This window comes from Alligator sinensis, unplaced genomic scaffold, assembly GCF_000455745.1.
Source record: "Alligator sinensis unplaced genomic scaffold, ASM45574v1 scaffold143_1, whole genome shotgun sequence".
NCBI lineage: Eukaryota > Metazoa > Chordata > Crocodylia > Alligatoridae > Alligator > Alligator sinensis.
The window spans coordinates 1574028-1591299 of record NW_005842156.1 but is presented as its reverse complement, the minus strand read 5'-3'; the positions used below and the strand labels follow the sequence as shown (position 1 = coordinate 1591299).

At 42.5% G+C, this 17272-nt stretch overlaps 1 protein-coding gene across 8 annotated transcripts in view; it reads right to left on the bottom strand.

The window, feature by feature from the left end:
* UBR3 (ubiquitin protein ligase E3 component n-recognin 3 (putative)) overlaps positions 1-17272 on the bottom strand; it is a 238578-nt gene that overhangs the window by 139497 nt on the left and 81809 nt on the right. For all 8 annotated transcript variants that reach the window (XM_025206463.1, XM_014520815.2, XM_025206461.1 and 5 more), the window contains 2 exons: positions 1842-1946; positions 183-356 (listed from right to left, as the gene is read on the bottom strand). In XM_025206463.1, the coding sequence (XP_025062248.1) occupies positions 183-356; positions 1842-1946 (279 nt within the window). The remainder of the gene's footprint in view (positions 1-182; positions 357-1841; positions 1947-17272) is intronic.

The following is a 17272-nucleotide window of genomic DNA, read 5'->3' as shown; positions in this document are numbered from 1 at the left end:
TTGAATGAACTTCTACACTTGAATAATTTGTCTACTGCAGTAGGGTAGGCAGGGAAAAAGAGTTTGGAGCTTTAAAAATCCTTTCTATATTAAGTTTAAGTAGTCTTAAAAAAAAGTAAGAAAAATCTATGTAGTAACTTTCTAGTATTCTTGTTATAGAAGCAGAATTTGTTTACACTTACCTGGGAAGAAGCTAAGCCATCAGAGCTGGTACTTGCAGGAGCCTCTCTCTTCACTTCTGGAGCAGTTTCTGGTACTCTCACCCGAACATAGTTAATAAAATGACGCATGTTGGTTACCAAGTGGCTACCTGGAAACCAACTGTCATGGCAGCGTTCCTGTCCAGCCACAGAGTCCTAGTTGTTGAAAAACAAATATATGGAAAATACCTTGTGCAAATAATATCAATATTTTTTTATAGTCTGTAATATATAATGCTGCCTTTACCAATATATTATTACTTCTAAGGTAAAAGGAGATTGCAACATAGAGCTTGCATTTCTCAATGAAAATGAAAAATTAAGACAACAGGCTTATAACTACTTTTAAGACCAATGATTGCAAAAAATATACATCTACTTCTAATGATATAAAATGAATACTCAAGTATCCGAACCGTGAGGGGAAAGAAACTATTCAGGGTAGTAAAGTAGGTACAGAACCAAGAGTAGTGAAATGAAATACTGATTGTGTTCTAATAAAGATTGAACTAGCATTCCAAGAAAAATAATGGCAGAATTTCAGTCACTTGACTTGCATAAAACAGAACTGGATAAAGCAGAGGTCACAAACCTATGGCCCATGAGCCAGATCTAGCTCTTGGAACCAGTTGATCCAGCCTTTGGACATGGAGCTTCAGCAGCAGGTGACTTTGGTTGTGGACACTGCCCATGCCACCACAGGGACAAGTAGAAGCCAGGTCTTAGTACTGTCCTGCCCACCTATGACTTAAGGCCAGACATTTCAGCCCACAGATGGGAAAGGTTGCCTACCCCTGGGATAAAGTGATGGAAGTATGTATTGTAAGGGAAAACTCTGTGCTAGTAGAGGCATGGACTGGCTGTCCCAAAAAGTATAATTAAAATGCTGCTTTCACCTTTGCTCAAATTGGTTGCTTTGAGTACAAAACTGCAAGGCTGCTTAAGACAATTGGTCTGCAAGTGTGATACTGTTCAGTAAATTTGAGGAAAGGTAACTCAAATTTCACACCCTGCGCAGTTCCTCATCCATCTTCCACCTCTTCTTATCATTTTAAATACAGCTTTAAAAAAAGAGTTTATTTCCCTAGGCTACTATGTAGCCTAGGGAAATAGTGGACATAGCATGACTACAGAGTATTTACTTCCTTGTATAAACATTACAAACAAATAAATAACATTCTGTTAGCATAACTGTGTTTCCATTAATGAAGCAACTTTAGACTTTTTCCCTCTATGTAGTACCTGAGCCAGATTCTTCCTTCCAAGAGTAATAACTATAGAGGCCATAGGGAACATTATAGTCTGCCCCTTCATAACACAAATATAACACTATATGTAGTAATAATAAAACATTATAGATTAGTAACTTGTGACTGAACTAGACTCAAGACAGATAACTCAAGATATTCCTAGGTTATTGTAATGTGAGAGAGAAATATTAGGGAGCATTGAATGGATCCCTGGCTATATGAGATAACACATTAATGTTGTATCTATAATCAGATCTTAAAATTCCTGCTTGAAATTTAGTTTTATTTTTAAATTATACTGCATTCACTAATTGTATTATCAAAAAGATCATACATTACACCTTTTCTTTTGTCAGAGAAAATAATGGAAAAGACTACCATTTACACTTACCTCTTCATCTGTCTCCTGTTCTGGTGAATTTTCCAGTCCCAACTCAATCAAATACAAAACCATGCAAAGGACATGTTCTGACAAATTTTGATGATCCATCAATATCTAAAAAGAAAAAAAACACTGGATCTTTTTTAACTGAGATGATTATCACTTTGAGATTCTTTCTGCATCTCATACAAAATGCCCAGAATGGAGCCAAAATAATAGCTAAAAACAGAGAGAAAAAGACATCCATAACCTAAACTGAAGGGTAAGAAAACAACTCAGATTTTCTTTTGTGAAGGTTCAGTGTGGCTCTCATAAGACTTTTTATATCACAATATGAGTCTTTCATTTACAACTGAATGCCTATTCAAATATGCTGCTTCACAAAAGTTATGTGGATTTACAAAACTGCTTGGAGATAGCAAGCCTTTTGTTTCACCTAAGCTCAGAAGCTATGCCTGCTGAGTGATAGATCATAGGTAGGGATGTAGAAAAGAAAGGTTAGGCAATGTTAAAGAAATCCTAAGAAATAAATACTATCCAATGCCTGCTCTGCCTCACAGAAAAGATCCTAATTAGCTACAAGCATCCTCACAGCTAAATATAACTAAAGTACTACAGTGCAAATGGTGTACCATGTATTAAACAAAAAAGTTTACTTAACCCCCACCAAAACAGTGACCTAATCAAAGAGCTGACATCTGGTCAGCACAGCAAAGGGGGAATAGTAATTTTGGGAACACGGCAGGAGATACAAAAAGAAATAATGGAGTACCCACCAGACATCATGGACATCTATACACTAAGGATGATGGGATATAGACAGGAAGAACAAAGTCTTAATGCACACACAAAACTACTTCTGCAGCAACTCAGAAACTTGGGATAAACTTCAAGATAGAAGCACTGATACAGAAGAGAAGAGCCTGTTCAGGAAAAACAGATGGGATAATGGTGCAGTGTGAAGTAAGAATGTATATACTTGCTTTGAAGTCGACAAGGAAGCAGAGACTTCTCTGGGTGGCAATAAAAGAGGAAAAGACTCACAGACAACTGTTGATCTTTCTGGATCACGGTAGATGCATGAGAGGTCACTAGCGCCTTTGATGCGTACACCTAGGCCGGAGTACAGAGGAGTGGAGGCTGCCCAGACCTTTCACCCCCCTTCAGACGACTGAGACAGAATCCAAAGGCCAGACGAAGTCTGGGCGCTCAGTACCTTGATGACTATAGCTATACGTGCATCCGGAAACTGAACCCAGATCTCCTGAGTGGTAGACAACGATTCTACCACTCTAACAGCAGGTAGAAAAAAGAGTAGGAACAATGTAAAGGGAGGACATCTAGTATACATCACCAAATCAAGAGTAAATAATGGATATGGGTGGCAAGGCTGTGCAATTATAAGCAGGGATCCTGATTTTCTCTGATTTAAACAAAAAATCCTTAATTTTTGGTTTAAAAAAAAAATAACTCCAAATCCACATTTTCCCATGATTTAAATGAAACACCACTAAAATATATCTATAGCTATCTATATCTAGATATAGTGGTGTTTCATTTTAATCGTGGAAAAATATGGATTTGGATGGGGCTTTTTAACTGAAAATTGGGTTGTTGGTTTTTTTTTTTTTTAAATCAGAGAAAAATAGGATCCCTGGTTATAAGAAACATTGGAAAGATGGGTGATAACAGATTTTAATTACCCAGATAATTTTTTTAAAGCAACATGGCAGGAAAACAGCTTTCCAAGAAGTTCTTAGAAAGTGTTTGGAATAATCATTCGTTTCACAGAAGATGGAAGAAATAGGGGAGCAGCTATTTCAGATTTGAAGCTACCAGGGAAGAACCTGTTAAGAACCTTAATGTGGAAGGCAATTAGAATGAAAAATGACCACAAAACAATAATTTATGATTATAAAAAAATGAAGGAAAAAGAACAGTAGACTAAAAGACAATGGATTCAGAAAAAGTAGAACTTAACAAATACGAGGAGCTGGAGGTAAGGTCTCAGGGAAAGGATTCTGAAGGGAAAAGGACTTCTATTTCTGATGATTTCTAATGAAAAGGACTGTAATCCATGTACACAAGAAACATGCTTAGGTACTAGGGGGTGGGCTGTCCCCTTACTAGGAGTCAGCCACCCCTGCTGAGTAGCAGCAGCTGTAGAAATGTTGCTACTAAGGGAGTAGCTCAGTGGGAGTTAACCCCCCTCCAGAAAGCAGAGCCACAGAGAGTGAAAAAGTGAGGAAGCAGTGGTGAGCTGAATGATGTGTACAGCAAGACTGCTGTGTGAAGGCCAGAGCCACAGGGGACACTTCTCAGTGTCCAGGACAGAACAACAAGTTTTATTTGTTTTGTTTATTTAAAGACTGTCCCTTGCCTGAGCCACCTGCGGCACTCTTCACTGAGGCAGACCCAGGCTGGATTCTGTTTAATGCTAGGGCTGGCTAAGGAACGAACTGCTCAGGGAGCGGAAGCCTGCCTGACAAATCTCACAAGTGTGGCAACTTGCTTATGGGTATGCTCAGATATCTTCTTGCTGAGTGGATGCAAGTAGATGAGTTTCATCTCCAAGGAACTCCATGTGACCAAGCCACTCTGTTCTACAGGCCATACAGCCTATTCTGACAAGCTGTGTTTTACCCTCTTTAAGAAACTGAAGAACCATCTATACAGCAAACAGGAACAGACCAACACCGGGTTTGCAGAACTGACAAACCATCCAGGCATAAGAACTATATACAAAGAGGAGATCTCTGCATCCAGCCATGAAGTCCATCACGAACACCTTCACTCCTTACAGAAGAAGGAAGCAAAACTTCCCCAACTTGCAAAACTTACAAGAACCCTATGATCCACAGCAGTATTATCAACCTATCCAACCACCACCCACAGCTCAGATGAAGTGTCTGCACTATGCTGTGGTCTTTCTTTCTGCCCTGCTACACAACTGTACAGCTGTATGGAAACCTTGAGGCTTTTTTCTGCTGCACAAGACTAAGGGAATATTTCTATGAAAAGCCACACAATGACCAACCCATCACAGACCAAGAAGGGCAGCTCCTGGACTCTACCTGAGGGTTGCAGCCCTACTTTGGATGTGTATATAAAATTGTTTTCACCTCCATATGCACTCTGAGATTGCCAAAAAAACAATGATATTTATGTTACCACTTTAATCCTGAGGAATGGAAAACCACACTCTGTGTTAAAAACAGCCCTGATACATCAGGCTGATTAGGAAGGTACCACTACTGGCATGGACAAAACAGCATGCATACAGAAAGCCAAGAGACAACTTTCCTATACAAAATTTTACCAACTTCTGACTGGGGACCCCATGGCACAATACCAGAAGGAATTAAGTAAACTCTAAAAGAAGCTACCTCTGGAAACACAGGAGAGGATTAATGTTTCCATTTCTGAGAGCCCAGAATGGGCAACTTTTAATTGTTACCCAAGATCCACAAACTAGGATGCCCCATTGCTACTGGCACCATCAAAGGCATTACTTGCTATGTTGACTCAAACTTATTCCAATATACCAAGGGAACTTCTAGCTATTTGAAATTTACCACAGATTTCCTGAAAAAATTAGTTTCCATTTACAAGCTTCTAGCTAACACCATATTAGCTACCACAGATGTTACATTTCCATACACCAGCATCCCCATGAGGACTGATTACCCCTGATGAAAACACTGCTTCTTTTTTGGGTGTTTGTGGCCGAAAGCTTGCAAAGAACAATTTTTCCAACCATTTAGTTGGTCTAATAAAAGATACAACACCTACTCAAAGAACCTTGTCTGCCTATGTTCTTAGAACAACACTGCTACAACCAACAACTTCTTTTCCTATCACACTCTTCTGCATTATCCAGTTCTGTTCCAGGTTTCTGGCTTCCTATACCTACATATAAACAGCACTGCCAGGGGCACTGTATGGCCCCCAATAAGCCACTATACTTACAACAGACCTTGAAGTCTGCTTCTTCCACAGCTCATCCCCGCGGTATACCTAAGGCACACTTATGATATCTTCATCATATGGACATGTGGAGAGGAATCTCTAGAAAAACTGTACCAGGATTTTAACAACTTCCACCCCTCCATCAAATTAACTCTGGAGTACTCCACCCAGAAAATTAATTCTTTGGACAGTACAGTGAATGTTTGCAATGCCAATATCACCACCACATTGTATCAGAAACCAAGCCACTACTGCCGCGACCTCCACACCAGATGCTCTCTCATCCTAAGCACACTGCTAGGAGGCCTGTGTGAATCACAAAGTATTCGATTCAGATTTGGGTGATTCGGAGGACAGTGATTTGATCTGGAGATTTGGATCACTGTCCCAAATCGATTCGGCTGAACCAGCTTTGGAAGATTCAGTGCTGATTCGAAGAGATTCAGCCATAGAGTATAATGGAGAATCACTGAAATACGTATAACTATGTCATTTTGGGGCAGATTAGGGTGGAAAAAGCAGGGATATGATCTGAGGGCATGACGCCTGCCAAGTTTCAAGGAGACAGGTACAGGGGTTTCTGGGAAACTGCACCTCAAGATGCTGACAAGCAAAACTCACGACATGAGACTTTGTGTGTGTTAAGGCACAGCGGGATGAAACCAGAAAGGATGGTAGCTTGTAACAGGCGGCCTTCCCAGTGCTCAGGCAGAAACAGCTCACAAAAGGGACAGAAAGGCTGCAGACAGAGGCTTATGTGCTGTTTGTACCTCCCTTCCCCAGAGCACTGTGATTGGAAGGGGACTCAGGGAAAGATCACACTCACTGGCTACAGATGTCAGTCCTCCCCACCCTGCTCCCCCTCCTTCTCAGTTTCTGTTCCCATGAAAGACTGCCTTCCAAATCTCTGAATATTTTTCCAAATTGATTCGGAGGGTTTTTTTGGTCTCCTGATTCGATTTGGATTCAGTGATTTGGCCTCTGAATCGGGCCAAATCTTCTCCAAATCGAATTGATGACTGAAGCTTTGCACACCCCTAACTGCTAGATCCATTGTGTAGAACCTAGTTCTACACAATCCTATCAGCTCCGATTCCATTGACCAGGATGCACACCTTAAGAATCTGGAGCAAGGATTCCTACACTTACAATACAATTCTAAAATCATATCCCAGTTCTGACCTGCTACAATACCAACTGTGACAAAGAAATCAGAATCCCTTTGGGTCATTGACAGCCCCCAGCTAGAACACCTTGGACACATCATTAATGACCTCCTGGAAAATGACAAACATTAAGGTAGCCACAGGAGACAAACTTGTCCTGGCTTAATAACAATCCCCACAACTTTAAATGGCATCTCTCCAACAACAGACCGCTTAACTCCTATTTATAAAGACACTAGACCTTACTCCAGACCCAGATGCCAGCTGTGCCCCTAGCATCAACACTAACCATGACATCACCAAATAACACTGAATTATAATATCCGAGGTTCACTCACCTGTGCCTCTATCATGTCATACATGTCATCATCTGCTTACAGTGCCCCTCTGCTGTCTACACTGGACAGCTGGGGGCGATCCCTATATGAATGAACACTGATCTGACATCAGTTCCAGAAAAGCAGACCAGCCTGTGGCAGAACACTTTAACCTCCCTGGATGTTTAGCCGCTGACCTCAGAGCAGCTGTTCTTGGCAACAAAACTTTAAAAAGCAACTTGAATTGGAAATTATGGAACAAGAAATTATCCGCAGAATGGATCATGTTAGGCGGTGCAATACTGGGTGATGACTTCAGATAGAAATCTATCAGCAATGAGATGTGGAGTAACTGCAATATAGATGGAAACTATTGGTGCAACTACATATCCTTGATTGATTCCACTTCTAATAGTGATGGGGTACATTTCCAAGCCATTGCTTAGGATGCTTGCTGTTATACTGTTGCGAAGTCTGATAATGGTAACATATTTTGGCAGGCATCCAAATTTCATCAGGATCTTCCACAAGGCCTCTCTGTTGACTGAATCAAGGGCTTTAGGTCAATGAAGACTACGTAAAGATCTTGGTGTTGCTCCCAGCACTTCAGCGGCTACCTAGTAACAAAGATCTTATCCACTGTACCTCTGAGTGGACTAAACCCACATTGGGACTCGCTAACCGACACTTCCATTATTGATGATTGTGTTGTGTGCCCATTCAACTGAAGAGCTTGAGGTGGCTCTTGACTACTTCTGTGAAACGTGAAATGCTTGGATTCACTGTCAACTTCAAAAAAACCAAGATACTTTACCAGCCCACCCCAAAATAACCAGCTGCTGCTCTACATGTTACAATCAAAGGGCAACCTTTGGAGACTGTAAAGCATTTCCCCTACCTAGATATCCACCTTTCCAAACAAAGTAAACATAGATGACAATGTTCAAGACCAGTTAAGATCTCCCAGCACTGCCTTCAATGATCATGACATCAGGACCCAAACCAAACTTCTCAACTACCAGACTGCTGTTGTATGGGTGTGAAACTTAGAAAATCGAAAACACCTGAAAGCTTTGGAACATTAGTATCAGCAATGTCTTTGGAAAATCCTCCACATTATTTGGAAGGACAAAAGAACCAAATGCCAGCATTCTGGCTCAAGCAAACACCAGCAGCATTGAAGCCATGTTTATACAGCACCAGCTATTGGACATTACAGGGATGCCTGACAACCAGCTTCCAGAACAGATCCTATACTCCCACCTCACCAATCTGGTCACTGTTCTAGAGATGGACAAAAAGATATTCCAGGACACATTGAAGACCCATCTGAAGAAATGCGATAATCAACATCATGACCTAGGAGACCAAGCATTGAATTGTCCCCAGTGGCACTGTAATGTACTATGAAGCATCGATCATGGTACAAAAAAAGCTGGAACCACTGGTCTAAGCTAGGGTGCTCAATGCCCAATCAGCAGAGCCGTGTCATCTGGCCCACCAGGCTCCCTACAGATCCAGAAGTTTGGTACTGTTAATTGCTCCTTCCCTGCTACAAAATTTCTGAATCTGTGGGGAGCGCAATGGGCTAGAGAGCACGGCACTCTGCAGTAGATCAGTGGTGTGGGATTTGGACAGCACGAGGCCCAGTCCTGGCACATGGGGTTGATCAGGGCAGCATGGGGCCCAAACTGGGTGCCTGGGGCCAGACTGAGACACTGCAGGACCCAATCAGGGCTCTGGGGGCCTAACGCCATGAGGGATTCACGCCTGAGGCTGAAAAGTTGAGCACCACTGGTTTAAACCAGGACTAGAGTTTTACTGTATTACCTAGATTAGCTTTTATAACCCTATGTCCTTCAATGCGCTGTTTTTCCCCCCTCTCTCCTACCCACCTCCCCTTGCCCAGCAGTGTCACTCCTTTACTTTCCCTCTTCCCTATCCTTTAAATTCTAATCACTGCTTTCCACTTAGAAATGTTGCTTCCGGCAGTCTCTTCACAGCATCTAATGATATCAACCACTGCTTATGAAAGCTTATGCATTTGTGATTTAGTCTATAAGGTTCAAATCTACCCTGCCTAATCTCTAAAAGAAGCAGTATTAAAGGCAGACTGGCAAATTAACCCAGTGCAAGAAAAAGATATAAAGTATATTAAGAGACCAACATGGCTACATCAGAAGTTCTTAAATGACCTGAAAATTTTAAAAAACTGTAAAAAAAAGTAAAGTCTTAAAAATATTTAGGTAAGTCAGATGGATTTAAGTTGGCAGGGTGTGATGACAGTCATCTGAGAATATTTAAAGAACTAAATGAAGCAATTTTTTTGCCTTTAGCTATTATCTTCAAGAACTAATAACAGAGGACAGCTGAGGTCTTAGTGGACAGCAAAAGGCTTGTAGTACCCATCATTAAAAAGGAGGACCTGGGGAATTATGGACAAGTCAGCCTCATGTTGATACCCAGGAAGATGCAAGAAAAAATGATTAAACAATCAATTTAAGTGCCTGAAGGATAATAAAGTAGTAAGCAACAGGCAATGTGAATTTTATAAGCAGCAGCTAATGTCAAATCAATTTACATTTTCATCTCCGATAAGGTAACTGGTCTAGTGAATGGGAAAAAGTGGAACCGAATTATATCTTGACTTCAGTCAAATTTTTGACACAGGTCCATTTGACATGAGAATACAAGCAAACAAAGACATATAGTGTAAAATATAATATGTGCTATGAACTGTAGTAAAAGTATTTATCAACTTGGGAGACTATCAAGTGCGAGCCTGCAATGGTCTGTCTTAGTCCAAGACAACTCAATATTTACACTAGCAATATGATTCATGAAAGTTATACTCCTATAAAATCTGTAAATGAGAGGCTAGAGCTAGAACCTTTTTAGACTCCAGGCACCCCTTGGAAAATGTCAGCTGTTAGCTTCCACTTGATTTTTGACTACAGAAAAATAAAAGAACAGTTCTTCTGTTGCAAAGGAATCATAAAGACAATAATAGATCAGAATTCATTTGACTCTAAGGATTCTTATTTGAAATCTCCGGGCTTATCCTGTGAACTGTGTTTGAACACTTAACACTGCCAATGTTGCGTGGCATGCCACAGCACTCCTAAAAGGTTCTCAAGGTACTCCAACATGCCTTGGCAACCCAGTTGAAAATTACTGGGCTAAAGCACTGTAAGCCTCATGGAAGAAAGGCATAGAATCCAAAATATTAAGAATAATTTGAGAAACTTACTGAATTACTGCCCTTTCTGCCTGATTTCAGATTAAAGCGTCTAATCACTTCTGCGCTCAATAGCACAGGATGTTACAGAGTGCAAAAGTATACAAAGGTTCAAAAAAGGGATTAGACAAAAATATGGAGGATAAGTCCCTTGGGGCCTATTAAACACAATAATCAGAGAGGCAACTGTAGGCTCAGAACATCTTATAACCAAGGAATGCTGGTAACTGAGAGGTTAAGACAAGGAATCATAGAAATCATAGAAAATAAGAGTTGGAAGGGACCTCGGGAGCTGATCTAGTCCAACCCCCTGTTTAGAGCAGGGTCAGCCCCAACTAGATCATCCCAGCCAAAGCTTTGTCTAGCCAGTCTTAAAAACCTCCAAGAATGGAGATTCTGCAACCTCTCTGGATAACTAGTTCCAGGGTTTTACTACCCTCCTAGTAAGAAAATTTGTCCTAATATCTAACCTAAACTTCCCTTGCTGCAACTTCAGACCATTGCTCCTTTTTCTGTCATCTGCCACCACTGAGAACAGTCTAGCTCCATCCTCTTTTGAACCCCACTTCAGGTAGTCGAAGGCTGCTGTTAAATCCTCTTTTAGTCTTCTCTTCTCTAGACTAAGTTATGTGCCCCAGCTCCCACACCATTTTTATTGCCCTTCACTGGACTCTCTCCAATTTGCCCACACCCTTTCTGTAGTAGGGGGTCCAAATCTGAACACAGTACTCCACAACTGGCCCCACCAGTGCTGAATAGAGGGGAATAATCACTGCCCTTGACCTACTGGCAATACATCTACCAATGCAGCCCAGTATGCTGTTAGCCTTCTTGGCAACAAGGGCACACCGTTGGCTCACATTCAGCTTATTGTCCACTGTAACCCCCAAATCCTTTTCTGCAGAGCTGCTGCCCAGCCACTACTGGTGCATGGGATTGTTCCATCTTAAGTACAGGACTCTACACTTGTCCTTGTTGAACCTCATGAGATTCCTTTTGGTCCAATCCTCCAATTGGTCTAAGTCACTCTGAATCCTAGCCCTATCCTCCAGCATATCTACTACTCCCCACCAGCTTGGTGTCATCTGCAAACTTGCTGAGGGTGCATTTCTAGGTGGCTGATGAAGGCATTGAACAAAACCGGCCCCAGGACTGACCCCTGGGGCACTCCACTTGATACGGGCTGCCAACTAGACATCAAGTCATTGATTACTACTCTCTGAGCCCAATGCTCCAGCCAGTTTTCTATCCACCCGACAGTCCATTCATCCAGCCTATACTTCCTTAGCTTGCCTGAGAGAATGTTGTGGGAGACCATATCAAAATCCTTGCTAAAGTCAAGGTATATCACACATCCATTGGTCTGCCCACATCCGAGGAGCCAGGCTTCTAATAATAGACGGCAATCAGTTAGTCAGGCATGACTTGCTCTTACTGAATCCATGCTGACCATTGGTGACACGTAGGGGGTGTACACGGGTGCACACGCACCCTGAGATTAGCAGTGCACCCCCTGCAAAAAGCACTGCTGACCCTGCTGGCAGTGCCTGCAAGAGGTCGCTGCTCACCACCAGCAGCGTCTGCAGGTGGCCCCCAATCGCTGCTGGCAGTGCCTGCAGGTGCTCATTGTACGCTGGTCAGCACTCACCCCCCACCCCCCCTCACACCGCCACAGCCGCCTATGGGAGCCCCCAACTTGTCCTGCCTCCGCCACTGACACCACCACGGCTGCTTGCCAGAGCTCACCGCAAACTGCGGGCAGTTGCCATGCCCCCCAAGCCTCTGGGGCATGCGGTGTTCATGATGTTGACTGTTCCTAAATCACCACCTTCTCTTCCAAGTGCTTAGAAATGGGTTTCTTGAGGATCTGCTCCATGATTTTTCCCAGGACTGAGGTGAGGCTGACTGGTCTGTACTTCCCTGGATCTTCCTTCTTCCCTTTCTTAAATATGGGCACTATGTCTGCCTTTTTCCAATCATCTGGGACCTCTCCTGATTGCCATAAGTTTTCAAAGATGATGGGCAGTGGCTCTGCAGTCTCATTAGCCAACTCCCTCAGTACCCTTGGATGCATCCCATCCAGCCCATTGGACTTTTATATGTCCAGCTTTTCTAAATAGTCCCTAACCTGTTCTTTCACCACTGAGGGCTGCTCACCTCCTTCCCAAACTGTACCCCAATCACCTGATCAGGGCAGGGGGCTAGGAAACAGCTGTGGGGGAAGGCCAAGTCCTAGCCCCCTGCTCCAATGTGCCAGTAAGGCAGCGAGCCCCTGGCTGGGCGAGAATTCGCTACTCAGCTGTGGGTAGCTGGAAGCTGTCCCACCAGTGGGTGGGGGAGGGCAGGCTGGTAGCAGTGAGGCCCTGGCTGCACAGGGATTGCAAATTAACCATGCAGATTGCCGACCCAGCCAACAGCTCACTTCCCACCGTCCCACCCGTAGATGCCCAGTCCTGGCGCTGCTCAGCTCCCTGCTCCTGTGGGAAGTCAGAAGCCCCATAGCACCAGGACGGCCAGGGGTAGTCCCCACACTGATCAGCTACCAGCTATGATCGCAGAGCTGGGAGCTGCCTGCTGTCATGGCAGGGGGAACTTTTTCTCGGCCTGGGCTCAGTCCCCAGCTCCTGCTTCAATTGTGGAGCTGGGAGATGCCTGCTGCCAGGGCAGGGGAACAGTGTCCCGGCCCCGGCTCCGAGCCCACTCTGGCAGCAGGCAGCTCCTAGGGGAGGGGATTGTTCTCCTAGCCCTTGCTACCCAGGCAGGCTGGGAGCAAATATGCTCCCAGTTAGCCATCTATACATGAGATACTGCACAGTCATTAACACACAGTTAATTTGCTACCTGCATTTGCAGATAGCAAATTAACCCCGCAACTGACTAATAGACTGTGCAGAAAGGATCGGCACATGTAGACAGCGATGCTTTACCATGCCATCAATTAGTCAGCTGCGTAGTAAGGAGTATCATGTAGACACACCCATCACATACTATTTTGCCTATCACACTAAGAAAAGTGTAGACAATCCTGAAAGTGTATAGAAGAGAGCACCAGAGATGAGAAGTGGTTTAGAAAACATGACCTGTATGCAATATTTGAATGAACTGGGTTTGTTTAGTCCAAAAAAGAGATGACTTTAAAGGAGAACATCATAATCTTGAAATATATTTTTTTTTAAACTATTATTTAATGGACACAGATGTTCTATTCTTCATGTCCACCAAGGACAGGACAGGAATAAATAGCTCCATTTGCAGCAAAGGAAATTTAGGTTAGACAATAAGAAAAAAAACCCTATAAATGTTAGTAGATAAACATTAGTAGAAACTATAGGTTAATATAAGTAGTTCATTGCCTTTGGCAATTAGCAAAATTAGATACTAGCTTATTGAGATCTTAATTATCTGCAGAGACACTCTGACATTGCAATGGGTGTCATTACAAGAAGCTATTAAGTGGCAAGCTCAATCTAAGGCTTTGCCTGACATTTCTTAAACAGATACTTTTGTCTAAAATCAGCTCTCATCCCATGTGTTGGTGCTGGTGTTTTGTCTAAAAAAAAGCCTTTGCTATACCATACAAGACTTCACAACATACTTGGTGGGGAAAGGTGGCTGGATTATGTCTTTTACATATTTCACCTCAATCTTTGGGCATTACGACATTATTGTTCTTTAGTGATGATTTAGCCTTTGTCCAGTAAGACTACTTAAGAGCAAGTCTTTGTCTTAGAATTATTACCAGATAAAGTCCTCATTTGTTTTAAGGGAACAATGGCAGCTAAATCTGGCAAAACCTCTAAATCTATTCAGGGATCTCAGTTTCAACTTAAGGAAAATAAGGTACACTTAGACACAGTTTCTTAGCCTCTCCTCAGATAATTAGCAGTCACCATGCCGCATGAGTTGGATACTTTAGAGTCTTATAAAAAGAGTCCAGACCATCAGGAGCAGAGGCCAGTTTTATGCCCTGGATAGTGGTAGCACAAGGTGTAGGAGGAGTGGCCAGAGGTTAACTGCTGAGGGTGAAGATACCTCCTTTTTTACTGCCAAAATGTGAGCCAAGCAGCCATTTAAGCAATGATTTTCAGTGGCAAAAAAAGGAGGTGGAAGGGGCTTACTCACTCCCAAAGGGAACTCTGACACTCTCTACCCATTGCTGCGCCATGAGCTGCTACCACTCAGGTGCTGCCAAATCAGTCACTGCTCCTATGCCCTCTCCACTGCCAGAGCCAAAGTTGCTGCATGGAAATGCAGGATGCAGGGCACTGGGGGTGGGGGATGGGAGAGTACAGCACTCCCCAGACTCCATCGTGGCACACCTTCCCTCGTGCCCTGCTAACCTACCCATTGTTACACTATTGATCAGAAATAGTCTCTTCATCTGCCAAGAAGACAAGTGAGAGTTTCAGTTCATACCCTCCTTCCTCGTTGTTTGCAAATTCAAAAGCAGTGCCATGAAAAGTTTCAAATTAGTTATTTATGAGCCCAGGAAAATGTACAGAATAAGAAAATCCAACTGACACCCCTACAAAAAGCATCCACACTAAAGGCATTTCCAAGGATGCCAGCTCCATTTCAGTTTTCACCTTAAGAGGAAAAAATTCAAAAGACTTCAGAAATGAAACATGAAAGCAACTAACATAAAAAAGGATAGTTGAGCTTTAGCACTCATCAACTCAGGAGAAAAGAAAAGAAAAGAAAAGAAAAGAAAAGAAACAATGTCTTGCCCCCTGGAGAGGGAGAACTGATCAAAATCACAGATGGAAGAGTTTTCAGAGGAAATCCAGAATGACCTTCCTCTGGGAAATATTTTGATTTAAAATGAAGTTCTGAGAACCTTAATTTACATGAAAAGAAAGAGAAAGCAAGCACATTTATTTCCTTTCACAAAGAACCTGCCTATATTTAGTTTAGAGTCTGTTGCAATAAATTTTAAAACAGGTTTTAAATGCAATTTAGATGCCAATAGACCAAATTATATACCTTAACACTAGCAGCATTAAGCTTTTTATAATAATCATTGTCTTGCATCCAGTCTTTTATAGCTAGCTAAATGAGGATTGAACTGTTTAAATTCCTTCAGCCAATTCAGTTTAACCTCAGGCCAGACGGATCTTAGAATCAGAGAAAAATAGGGTGTGTGCCACCTATGCAGCCTGCATGGCAGGGGTCTGTGCACTACCTGTGCAGCAAGCAGGGTCACAGGCTGCCTGTGCAGCCTGCACCAGGGGTCAGAAGAATTAGTAATGCAAAAAACAAAGTGATGAGCTTATGCCTATCACAATACATCAGACTTATTAAAACAAATCATGTAAATTTAACTTTTTCTGTGGTCTCAAAGGTTGAAAGGAATCAAATCTGCCTTAGGCTTAGAAAGCCTTCGAAAGTGGACAGAAAAGGCCATTTAAGTCAGCCCATGGAAACAATTACAATGCACAGTGTTCTGTTATCCACTGACATAGCAAAAGCATATTTGCATATTCTAATTAGGAAAGCAGGTTGAGAGTCTGTAGCCACTCATATTGAGGCATTCCTCATTAGATTTTTGGCAGCTTCTTAGTGTAACAAGATACAAAAAACTGCCAGTGACAACAGAAGTGAGCAAAGCAGGAGGACACATTCTTTTAGCCAATCAATGCAGGGCTCTGAACTTCATCAAACACTGGTAATCTATAGGAAGAAAGAACTCCAAACCAAGCCTGATTAAAGTGGCTCATCAAGGGAAAAGAGGTGTTGAAAGGACATAGTCCAAAAGCTTCCATTCTAAAGCAGCAGGTAGAGTTTAGACTTTATGCAAATCCTTTATTTTTTCCAGTCCACAGGTATAAGTCCAGGGGCTAAAATGTATGTTTGTCCATAAAGGGAGAAGGAACTGCTGCTCAGGAGTGTGCATCAGCTGTTCCACTAACTCCTATGTTTGCATGATCCTGTAGCAATAAAAGTTTAATATATTTCCTTAAGTTTTACCCTGAATAAAGCAGGGTTAGAGTGGTTTTGCTATACTAGTATTACTATAGCTTGTCCTAGTATCCTTTCATATCAATAAAATCATTACATCCATCTATACCGCCAATCTCCTTCACCAGGTCCTGAGCTGAACTCAGTCTGCTGACACCATGACTCAGCACCTCATCCCCAGTCCCTAAATTTTAATACCAATGCCTTTATCCGGGCAGTCCCAGCTCCACTACCTTTAATCTCATTGTCCTATTTACACTCAGCCCTGTCTTCAACCTCCAGTTCCAATGTTCCTCCCATTCAAGCACCTGCCCCAAATTGCTCCACACTGACCAATATGGCTCTTGTCCATCCTTAATTCACATCAGGCAGCTTCATGCACCCCAACTGTCTGCAAATAAGGAGGAAGGGATGACACTAACAGCATAGAAATGACAACCTCAGTTTTGGTGCAGGACCCGAAATATTTCTAAGCAGGCAGGAGCTGCACCTGCAGAGTAAGTCCTACACAGCCTGATGGCCTCCAGCATGCTCAATGTGGCATGACTGTCTTGAGATTTTGGCTTGAAAGGTTTAGCAAATCTGTCCTGAGCTTGTACAACCTGCAATACTTCAAAATCTTATAATCATTCAAATGTGTGCACATTGTCACAAGCAAGCACAGTATAGGCAGATCTTCTGACACAAAGCTTACCCTTCCCTCCAAAATAAAAACCCTTGCTCCAAGGTCTGGGAGCTCCAGAACTCTTCCGAAAGAAAAGGCCACCAGGATGTTTAACATGGACAACATAA